Source organism: Scaptodrosophila lebanonensis, unplaced genomic scaffold (genome assembly GCF_003285725.1).
Source record: "Scaptodrosophila lebanonensis strain 11010-0011.00,11010-0021.00 unplaced genomic scaffold, SlebRS2 tig00000136-arrow-arrow-pilon, whole genome shotgun sequence".
Taxonomy (NCBI): domain Eukaryota; kingdom Metazoa; phylum Arthropoda; class Insecta; order Diptera; family Drosophilidae; genus Scaptodrosophila; species Scaptodrosophila lebanonensis.
Window position 1 is genome coordinate 105,270 of NW_022060586.1, and position 11,577 is coordinate 116,846.

General features: G+C 45.6%; 1 protein-coding gene across 1 annotated transcript; it reads left to right on the forward strand.

Moving 5' to 3' along the window:
• The first annotated feature begins 223 nt into the window (after positions 1 to 223).
• On the forward strand, positions 224 to 9,797 carry LOC115629193 (calphotin-like). Its single transcript, XM_030525592.1, has 4 exons — positions 224 to 909; positions 981 to 1,069; positions 5,242 to 5,832; positions 9,721 to 9,797. The coding sequence occupies exons 1-4, from the start codon at positions 224 to 226 to the stop codon at positions 9,795 to 9,797; spliced, it is 1,443 nt and encodes a 480-aa protein (XP_030381452.1).
• Positions 9,798 to 11,577: the final 1,780 nt, after the last annotated feature.

Here is an 11,577-nt window from a genome sequence, read left to right on the forward strand (position 1 = left end):
TTTGTCAGTGAAAAATTTTCAGTGCGGAAAAAAAAGCCCGATCTCGGTGCCAAATAATAATAACATAGTAAAGTGTTGCTGCTACTAAGAAAAGGACTTAGAGACAATTATCAGCATAAAAAAAAGCCAAGTGTGTATAAGAGTGAGAGTTCATAAATTGTGTAAGTGAAAATAAAAGTATACAGTATTAAGTGTGTACAAAAAGCACACTTGCGGAAAAGTGATGTCGGACTCTGAAGTGAGTCGAATGGACTCCATTAGTCAAGAATACGCTGACAGTAGCGTATCTACGAAGGAATCGGACAACTCGCTCCGCAGTAGAAAAAAGAGAGGTAAGAAGAAGAAGCGTGAGCAGCTTAGCACGTCCGAGGATGAAGCGCGGATCAAGAAGCTGATTCTGATGGCCAGGGATTCAGAATCCAGCACCGCGTCCGCCGGACCAGATGCTGTGGCTCGCGTCTCGAAAGCAGCCGAAACCGATGCCTCTACTACCGCCGATGGACCAGCTGTCACCATCGCCGCCGTACCTGCCGAAAAGGCAGCTGTTCTTGCAGCTGCAAATTCAGATGCCTCTGCCGCTACCGTTGCCGCCCTACCTGCCGTAAAGACAGCTGAAAAAGCAGCTGTTACTGCCCACTCCGTCGCCTCAGTACCTGCTGCTACCGTCGTCGCGGGAACTACTGCTGCCGCAAAAATTGCCCCTACTATCGCCGCTGGAATTGCTGCTACCCTAGACACCGCCATCATGCCGCCCCCCTCTACGGCAATAAAAACTACCGTCCACGCCGTACCACGATGCTCTGCAGAGAGCATCGTGGCTGGTGGCAGTTCCGCCATTATAGCGGAGCTGTCCGTCATGGCGCGCATGGAGCCCGAAGCCGCCATACCAATCTTCGACGCTGTAGCAAAGTATGACGAACTGGTAGTAACGCTCACGTTGAGGAACGCCGTCCTAGTAAACGGAAAAACTATTCCGAAAGCGCTACCACCTGCTGCACCAAGCTCGGTCGCCCAAAGAGCTCCTGCCGCCGCACCACGGGTCCGGAAGCCACCGATGTCATACTCGGCAGTAGTGACGAGCTTGGACCCAAGTGTATCAAGTGAACAAGTGGCGGAGAAGATTAAAAAAGAAGTAGCGTCAGGACTAGGAGTACGCCTGGACAAGGTGTGTCCAATTAAGCGAGGTGGTGCCCTAATGCGTACGCCGACTGAAACCGAGATGTGGACACTAGTGGAAAACAAGAAGTTCAAAGAAGCTGGACTAGCCATTCAGCCCAACAAGGGGCCCCGGCCAAAAATAATCGTGCACGACGTCGAGACTAATATATCCTATCCTAAATATCCTATCCTAACTCTATACGTTGAATTTCAAGAACGATGTATCACCCGCAGCATACAAGGAAATGGTGCATCTGGAGACCAAGAGTTGGTCAGCTACCGATGGAGAGTTCGTAAACCTCACACTCGACGTGGACGAAAAAGCAGCTGCCATTCTGGAAAATATGGGAAAGGTGTACATACTGTACCACGCTTTCAGATGCCGAAGGATGGTACGTACCTATGCATGTCATAGGTGCGTCGGGTTCGGCCAAAAGGTGTCGGAATGCCGCCAAACGGAAGCCGTATGCCGCCAATGCGGAGAGAGCGGACATCTCGCATCCAAATGTAAAAAACCGATTGACTGCCGGAACTGTCGCGCCAAGGGATTGCCTTCAAAGCACCGTATGCTTTCAGAAACATGCCCAGTTTATGCAGCAGTGTTAGCGAGGGTGCAAGCTAGACACTAAAATGTTTATCTTCACCCAAACAAACTGCGGCCACGGAGTAGCCTAAGCCATTGCGCTTGGAGTCCGCATGCGCAATTCTGGTCACTCGTTTGCGCTGCTGCAAGAACCATACGCCACCAAAACAGGACGCATCACAGGATTCCCAGCAAACATGCGAGTGTTCCCCGATAAGCGCAGCAAGGCCGCCATCGTAGTTGACGATCCTGACATCGTCTGCATGCCGATAGAGGAGCTCACCACAGAATACGGAGTATGCATAAGCATCACGGGAAGCTTCGGAACATATATTCTATGCTCCGCATACTGCCAGTTCGAGCAAGACTTAGCCCCATACATAGAGTACCTGGACACGGTACTACAGCGGGCCAGTAGCATACCCTGTATCTGCGGCATCGACGCCAATGCCGTATCCCCCATGTGGCACAGCAAGATGACCACATACTCACGACGCCACCAAAACTACCGGCGGGGCGAAACACTGGCGATATGGCTCTCAAACAAGAGAGCCGGCGTGCTCAACGAACCCAGTGAAGAATACACCTTCGACACTGGCTATGGAAGGAGTGATATTGACATCACAATCGCCAACGAAGCAGCGCTAACACGAGCATCACACAGCTGGAGAGTAGAGGACTGGGCAGCGAGCGACCACAACATAATTCATGTTACGGTCACCCTCGATCCCGATAACACAGTTGAGAGCATTGCTCCTGTGCCCTCCTGGAACACTCAGAATGTAAACTGGCGATATTTTGGAGAGGAACTCAGTAGAGCGGCAGCGGAACTACCACAGCACCAATAGACGACCAGGTGACTGCTTTACGCTCTCTCGTGCACGGCGTATGTACGTCAGTACTAGGTGTCAGGCATCCAAGAGCCACCCGCGGAATAACCTGGTGGAATACCAACCTCAGCGCAATACGCCAAGAGGTCAGGAGACTCAGGCGCCAACTCCAAAATGCACGTCGTCGTGGTCTCCACGAAGATACAGATCGTCTCGCCACCGAGTTAAGGATCACTGTGTCGGACTACAAGAAGCAGATCCTGTCGGCGAAAAACGAAAACTGGCGCTCCTTCGTATCAACGCACAGTGACGACCCATGGGGACGCGTATACCGTATCTGCCGTGGCCGTAAAAGGACCTGCGAGATTGGGAGCCTCCGTACTGCTGCAGGACCAGTCATGACTTGGGATGACTGTGCGAGAGTGCTTCTCCGTAACTTCTTCCCAATTACGGAGACGGCAGCACCAACCACCCACCCAATCGAAGCTCCGCCGGCTCTCCAGATACACGAAGTTGGTGCCTCTGTCGCCAGGATTAGGAGCAGGCGTTCTCCTGGCATGTACGGCATCACAGGGGCAATATGCAAGGAACTATGGCGCTCTATCCCGCAGCATCTACGAGCGTTGTTCTCTCGCTGCATAGCTGAAGGTTACTTTCCCACTGAATGGAAAAGGCCACGTGTGGTCGCTCTACTGAAGGGCCCCGATAAGGACAGGAGTGACCCTGCGTCCTACCGGGGTATCTGCCTACTACCAGTGTTTGGCAAGGTCCTAGAGGCGATAATGGTCGATCGTGTGAAGGAAGTGCTCCCACTCCCAGCAACACTGTGCTCTAAGCGCATATGCAGATGACTTACTACTGCTCGTTGAGGCAAATTCCCGAGCTGATCTGGAACAAAATGGACAGCTGCTAATGTCAATCGTAGGCGAGTGGGGAACCGAAACGGGCGTCGCAGTATCCACCAGCAAAACGGCTTGCATGCTCCTGAAGGGCAAGCTCGCGTCGAGGAGGCCGATTGTACGTTTTTCTGGAACTAGACTGAAATACGTTACTAGTTACCGTTACCTAGGCATCACAGTTAGCGAAAGAATGAGTTTCGCCCTGCATCTCTCGTCTTTGAAGCACTAGCACGCGTGCTACGGGTCGACTGGGGACTAAAACCTCGGGCGAGACGCACCATCTACGATGGACTATTGGTACCCTGTGCAATGTTCGGTGCAGCAGTCTGGTACAAAACGGCTGCCAGGCAAGTCGAAGGCAAGACTCATATCTTGAGATGTCAAAGATCAATGCTTCTCGGCTGCCTCCCAGTGTGCCGTACAGTGTCGACTTTGGCGCTGCAGGTGCTGGGGGGGACCCCACCACTGGACCTGGTTGCCATGAAAATGGCTGTCAAGTTCAAGCTGAGACGGAACCACCCACTAGAAAACAACGACTGGCTCTTCGGACAAAATATTGGAAGCCTCAACTGGAAAGAGAAAATGGCACTACTGGACGAAAAGTTGCTACACGAGTGGCAACTCCGATGGGATGGCGGTGCACATGGCCATGTGACTCGGCAATTCTTCCCAGATGCAAGTTTCGTCCACAACCGGAAAGATTTCGGCTTCAGCCTGCATGCCGGCTTCCTGCTGACCGGACACGGATCCCTAAATGCGTTCCTGCGAGAAAGAAATATAGTAGAAACAGCCGCGTGTGTATGCGGCGCAGAACGCGAGGACTGGTTACATGTCCTGTGTGCCTGCCCAATATACAGTGACCTGCGGAACTTGGATGTACTTGGGCTGACAATTGAAGACGAATGGAACGTGTCTCGCATAACGGAAACCACCGACCGGATGAGACACCTAGACGAATTCGCCCACGCTGCACTTCGACGACGTCGGCTGATACACCAGGTGTGAAATATAGAGTCCTTCCCTTACCGTCTCGGTATGGGTTCAAGTTTCGGTACTACGGGTTCCAGTACTCAGAGTACTGGATTGAGGTTGGCGCCCTTGTGGCAGCATCGTAGTGGCTGTGGTTGTCACCCAAATCGCGGGTAGGGTATTGGCTTCGGCCTTTATCCGGCGTGGAGTTGCGTTTTCCAACCGGGCGCTGCGACCCTGAGAGCAGCAGAGGTGTTTAGATGCACTTCGCCTCCCATCCAAGAGGGGGATGTATGCCCGACAAGCATACATCCCGAATTGGTACTGGCGAAGCTCCCACTGTATTTGCTGGTGGTTGTTAGCTGGGGCGACTGGTTTGGCGCATTGTTCTAAAACCCGTGCACTATAGACGGTCTTGTGTACATACACACTTGTGTGTATGCACACTTGTCTGACTTGAGTGTTGTGGTAGTAAACCCCCCAAAAAGATACACGCCACATAAAATAAATTGCGGAGGGATCCGTGACTTCTGACCTTCATGTGTCCTAACCTTTATTTGTCCTGACCTTTACTTGTCTTGACCTTCATTTGTTTTGATTTATCTTATTCATTTTTATTTTTTCACAGTTTTTTTGAATAAAAATTATTTGCATTTGGCCATTTTTGTGCATTGGTTGCCTGCGTACGTGGATTTTCTTCTGCCTGGTTTTTCTGGCTGCGTCGAATTTATTTTACCTTACGAATAACTCGACTTGAAACACTAAAATTCATTATCTTTTCTTTCTTTAAACATGAATCAAGATAAATCAAACTCAACCACTCCCAAGCCCAAGAGAAGCCCCAAGGGGCCCGCTCTGGTTACATCTAACGTGCTCTTACGTGCCGCAAAGGGCACTCCAAATTCATCATCTCCTAAGGAGGATATTGGAAAAAATGAACCTGCAAGTTCCACTCCCAAATCGGGCTTTCGCCCTGTTATAAATTCAACAACGGTTGTACGATGGTCAGGTGATTTTCATGCACCAGTACAGCCATATAACCCAACAGTTTCGGAGGCGGCAAACTCGGGAAGCAATACGGCGTCGCTATACAAGCGCGCTACTGCACCCCACACCTCGCCAAAAACGAGGACAATTCGCTCCAGTGCTGTTGTGCGACGCACCTCGGCCTCGGCTAGGGCTGCTCAACATGATAACCTAAGGCCTGATGTTCAGGATCAATCCAGATCAGACCTTATTGAGCTGGAGTCAAATGAGGAAGATTTAGACAGCGACTCGTCTCACATGGTGGGTGCGAGTGCTCTTCCCGCTTCACCGCCAAATCAGCATAACGCCAGTCAGAATGATGTTGCCGAGCCCATTCCCCTGCAGTCTGATGACTTGGAGAATCAGGGTAAGCTTAATTCTTCCATTATTTTCTCCGGAAAGCCCCCTCCCATCCAAGCAGAATGAAAGGATGCCACTGCTTTTTTAGCCGCTCTGTCCGAAGTAGTACCACCGTCCCAATTCTTTGTAAAAATGGGTACCTTAGGGAATATTTGGATACATGCCAAAATCCCGGGAGACTATAGGGCAATTATTCGTTTTCTTGATACAAATAACTTTAGCTACCATACACATCAGCCTAAAGAGCATAGGCTCCTTCGGGTATACGTCAGAGGACTGCCTCGTGCTACACCTACTGACTTTATCAAAAGTTCTTTAAGCCGAAGGCTTTGACATTGTGGGAGTTCACAATCCCACCTTCATCGATAAACGAAAGTCTGATCCTGCAGCAAAATATTCTCCCAATGCTTTCTTTGTTAATTTACTTAACACGCCAAGTAATGAGAGAATATTTCAAATTAAAAACATTGGTAACTTCATTGTTCGTGTCGAGGCAACAATGAAAAACCTCGACATACCGCAATGTAAGCGCTGCCAGCGTTTTCAACACACTGCAAGATTTTGTAGGCACTGCCCCAGATGTGTGAAATGTGGCAATGACCATTGGTCATCTACCTGTACAAAGGACTTTGACACCCCTGCCAATTTTTCTGGCTGCCCAATTCTTGCTGCTGTCAAGGCCAGACGCAACAAAGTTCACCAGCTTCCGGCCCGCCCGAACTCGTGCAATGCAAATTGCTTCTATTCCTGTCGATGAAGCTAACTTTCCCTCTCTGACTGATCCGTCAAATGCAAGGCAAAAGCCACAAGCTGCAGATGGGTCTTTCAATACTCAATTCACAAATTTTGTCAGAAAGAATCCCATTCCTGCTACTCCTCATCAACCGACCACAAATGCGTCATCAACAGAAGGAAATTCTAGAAAGACTGGGGCACAGCCTAAGTCATACGCTGACAGAGTTCGCTCCCTCAGCGCTAAATATATTCTTGCGGATATTCCACATCAATGGCGTGGGGAAAAGTTCCCAAGAATATTGGGCAAAATTGCCGATAATCCTCCACCGCCTAAAACGGCTCATACTCAACAGAATCCTACTATTTATAATCGAAATGACGCCTTACAAATTTCATCCTGATATAGAATTCAGAATCTTTGTTTCGGACAGCATTCAAAATATGCAACTTCAAATTGCCTCTTTTCAAACCCAATTAACGGCCTCCTTTGCCAGGACGGAGCAGCTCGTTATTTCTTTAAATAATCCCAATGAACGAACAAATTAGATTGTCAATTTGGAATGCCAACGGCATTCGCCGCAAACTTCGAGACATAGAACTTTTTCTCATTAATAATACGATTGATATAATGTTAATTTCGGAGACCAAACTCTCCCCTAATGTTCAAATTTCTATTCCTGGTTATAATTTTCTTTTCGCATATAATCCCAACTCTCGCTCTGCTGCCGGCGGTTCAGCAATCATTATACAAGTATCAAACAAAATTCCTTTTCAGCCTCTACCTCCAATTTCTGTAGAGCATTCTCACACCTGCCGTATGGTGATAAATACATATATTGGTTTTGTCACCATTGCCGCCTGTTATTGGCCACCAAATCAGTTGGTGTCACAATCTTTTTACACTTCGCTATTTGGCCAGCTTGGTGATAAATTTCTCATAGGCGGTGATTGGAACGCCAAGCACCGCTTGTGGGGAAGTTTTAGAAGATGCCCACGTGGTGTAGCCTTGGCTGATGTTATTCTGTCCTCAGACAGACTTAACATTCTCTCTACAGCTGAACCCACCCATTTTCCTCGTAGTGCGTTCACGTCGACAGTTTTGGACTTTGCGGTGACCCGCAATATCCCATATTCTTTAACGGTAAATTGGCAGAAATTTTGATTTAACAAGTGACCACCTTCCACTTGTTATTTCTCTTAAATGTGGTCTGTCTGATATCTCTCTTCCTTCGAGTCTTCCTTCGGCTGTAAGCTCCAAGTTATTTACCAAAAATACCAATATTTCACAATTTAAAATTCTTCTTAATAATTGTACCCATTTAAATATGGATGTAAATACTATTGACGACATAGACAACGCAATAGATATCTTTACAACAAAAATTCGATCCTGCGCTATCGCAGCCACACCGACCAATAGTCCGTATTCCGCCCACCGCTCATTCTATCGGCCGCCTTTAAAAGCCGAAGCCCTTGAGTTGGCCCGCGTTAAACGGCAGCTTAGGAAATTATATACAAGTATTAGAACTCGTTCTCCCATTCATAAAGCTGATTGGCTTTACGTTTCACGCACTCTTACAAATTTTCTTAGACGTACTCGTTCTGCGCATTTTAATTTTATTTTACAAAATGCCGACCCGTCTAAAAAAGGCGGCTTTAATCTGTTTTGTGCCACTAAGCTCATTAGAACTCAGCCTCATATGGTTGCTCCTATCAAAAACGAGCAAGGAAATTGGTGTATTACACCATTAGAAGTTGCTGAAACGTTTGCAAACGAACTAGAATCGCGTTTTACGCCTCTAGATTTCGCCTCTGCTACCCATATTCAACGAGTATCCGATGCACTTACTGACAACGTTACTGAAACTGACCCACCCACTCCCATTCGACATGTTAGTCCGTCCGAGATTAAAAGCCATATTGCCAGTTTGAAAATCAAAAAAGCCCCTGGTCTTGATAATATTACAAACTTTATTTTGCGCTGCTTGCCTGAAAGGGCCATTATGTTTTTAGTAAAAATTTTTAACATCATGTTGCGGTTGCGGTATTTCCCGAAAAGCTGGAAATGCGCAGCAGTAAGCATGATTCCAAAATCTGGCCGATCACTCAGCCAGGTAAAAGATTACAGACCAATTAGTTTATTATCCGCCTTATCCAAGTTATTTGAAATTGTCATTTCCGTCCGCTTACAGAATATTCTTGATCATCAGTTTGGTTTCCGTAAGGACCATAGCACTATTCAGCAAGTTCATCGGATTATTAACCATGTCCAGACTACATTTGATTACGACCAATTCACCTCAGCTGTTTTCTTAGATATCGAACAGGCGTTTGATCATGTGTGGCACAACGGTCTACTATTCAAACTTAAATCTATATTGCCTCAATCTTTATATGAGCTTTTTGTCTCTTACCTCACAAATCGCTCCTTTTGCGTAAAGGAGAGAGGTACTCTTTCATCTGTGCGACAAATTCGAGCTGGTGTTCCGCAGGGAAGCATTTTAGCGCCAACGCTATACAATATCTTTGTAAGCGACATGCCAACCCCGAAATCGCCTAAATTTACCCGTAGCAGGTCGCTTATTGCGACATATGCAGACGATACTGCAATTTTACTCAGCGATATATACGCTTCTGTGTGTATCGATCAGATGAATAGATATTTAATCAGATTTTCAACTAGGGCAAGATCATGGAATATCAAAGTAAATGGTAGAAAATCTTCCCACATGACTTTTACCAGGTGTAACTGCAGAATGTCTGATGTCAGATTGGATAATGTGGTTATACCCTCAAAATAAATAGTTAAATACTTAGGTATAAACATTGATAAAAAATTACTCTGGAGTAGCCATGTTAATTCTATTAAGGCTTCGCTTATATCTAAAGTACGCAAGTACAACTGGCTGTTAAACTCACGCTCCCGTCTCAGTGTTCGCAACAAATTACTCATCTAAATTCAAATTATTGCACCATCTTTCAAATACGGCATTGAACTCTGGGGCTGTGCCGCCGACGTACACATTCGTATAATTCAAATTATACAAAATAAGACCCTACGTCTTTGTACGAACGCCACTCCGTTCGTAAGAAACGCAGATATTCACTACGCTTTCAATATCGCCTCTGTTTGGGATCAAATTAACATTCATGCTTCTAGATACAATGATAGACTCCGATCTCATGAAAATTTCCTGGTACGAGGATTACTTCGTGCAGGAGGATCACTTTTTATAGGCGGTACTCCACCAATTCTGTATCGCCCTAAAGACCTTCCAAACAGAGTCCCTCCACCAAACGTTTTTTAATACACTAAATCGATATATATTATCATAATTTGGTAGACAATTTTTATTTTTACTTTGTATACAAACTTTTTCATATTCATATTTCATTAAAAAAAAAAAAAATTTCTATTTACACATAAATTCATTATTTAATTTTCATAGTAATTCCTATTTAATAAAAAATCATATTAATTCATTTATTTTGTCTTCTACCAATATTACGTGCTACTACTATAACTAAAACAGCTACTACACAAAGTATGCTGTTCATAGTAGTAGTCATGCTGCACGGCAACACTGTGCTTAACAAATTTTTGTACATGCGCTATGCATACACACACCGCGTACCCACAGCGCATACACAGCGCATACTGACCTGCCCAAACAGCACAATGCTGATCTACACGCAAAAAAAAAAGCTCCCTTCACACACACGTGTAGGTCATTCACTTATTCATACGCTTAGAAACTCTTATACGTTTGCTCTCAGCTGATTCTCTCTGGGTGTTCTGCTTCTGTCTCCCTCGTTAATGTATTGTCGTTCTCTTCTCACCGTTGTAAGTTAGAGCTCTTATTTCCCCTTTTTTACCTGCTGCAGCGATTATTTTATAAAAAATTCACTGCAATTTTTGATTTATATAATTCAATTTATCTACAATTAAATTCTAAATTACCTAATTTTTCCATACTATAGATATTTTTCTCACACGTTAAAATTTTCACTATGTATTTCTTACTTCTTAACTTTTCTTAGTGGGGCTGTGTTGGTTTTATTTAAAAACGGCAAACAAATCTTAATATCCAACATTACCCATTAGGCATTGGTGCACCTGTGTAAAGTATTGCCTGAAGCGATCTGCCCGTTTGTCTACCATCTCAACCAGTTGATCAACTGGACTTGAATTCCGAGTTTCGCAATCAACCTCCACTACAGGAACAATTGAAGCGCGTGCAATTTCAGGCTCCACCTTGCGTACTTCTGAAGCGGTTGAAATTTCTCTGACAGAGGTTTTGGGCTGACTCATCTCTTCGACCTTCATCAATGACTCCCTATATTCTTTGATGCGAGCCATGGTGGTGTCGAAAATCCTCTCGTTGAAATACTAGTGGTCGATCAGTCCACCTTTGATGAGGACTGAGTTGTTTGAAACGAACTTCGTCGTTTTCGACTAAATCCTAGACAGCATTGCAATTATTGTTTGTTTTTAAAGGTTTTGGTGTAACAATTGGTATAATCTTTAGGGGAAATTTAGTTTAGTCGCCTGGTTGACCATGCTGTGAATCGACTCACAGCTGATTCTACCAATTCACACTTAAACTCTTTATTTAACAAATTTTCTTTCGCTAATGAAGCACCCCAAATCACTTATCACTACTTTCTGTTGTTAAAGCCACACCTATAAGAATCAGTTAAATCTTTAATCACTTATAAAGCACTGATTACTTGATGGTCCGGCTCGAAGGACCAAAATATGTACATACTTTTACACCTTGAAATGAATACGCGTCGGTTCTTTAATTCGTACTACTCGTGCTAACGCACGATCTGTCCTTTTATTCAAAACTCACGCTGTGTTGTAGGGCAGCAGCGTGTGGAACTTGGTTTCTATTGGACAATATCTATAATAAGGATGGTCCACATGCTGCATTTGTAGGGCGTCGCATGAGGACCGTGTAATTCTATTGGTTAGCCTATTTTACACTAACACAGTGTTGTAAGCAGCTGTGTA

What these genes read in the sequence shown, in the direction of transcription:
- LOC115629193 (XM_030525592.1), top strand. Translation starts at nt 224, where the DNA reads ATGTCGGACTCTGAAGTGAGTCGAATGGACTCCATTAGTCAAGAATAC. An exon ending in ATCTTCGACGCTGTAGCAAA is followed by an intron (nt 910 to 980) that starts GTATGACGAACT and finishes CTATTCCGAAAG; the next exon opens with CGCTACCACCTGCTGCACCA. An exon ending in CACCGATGTCATACTCGGCA is followed by an intron (nt 1,070 to 5,241) that starts GTAGTGACGAGC and finishes ACATGAATCAAG; the next exon opens with ATAAATCAAACTCAACCACT.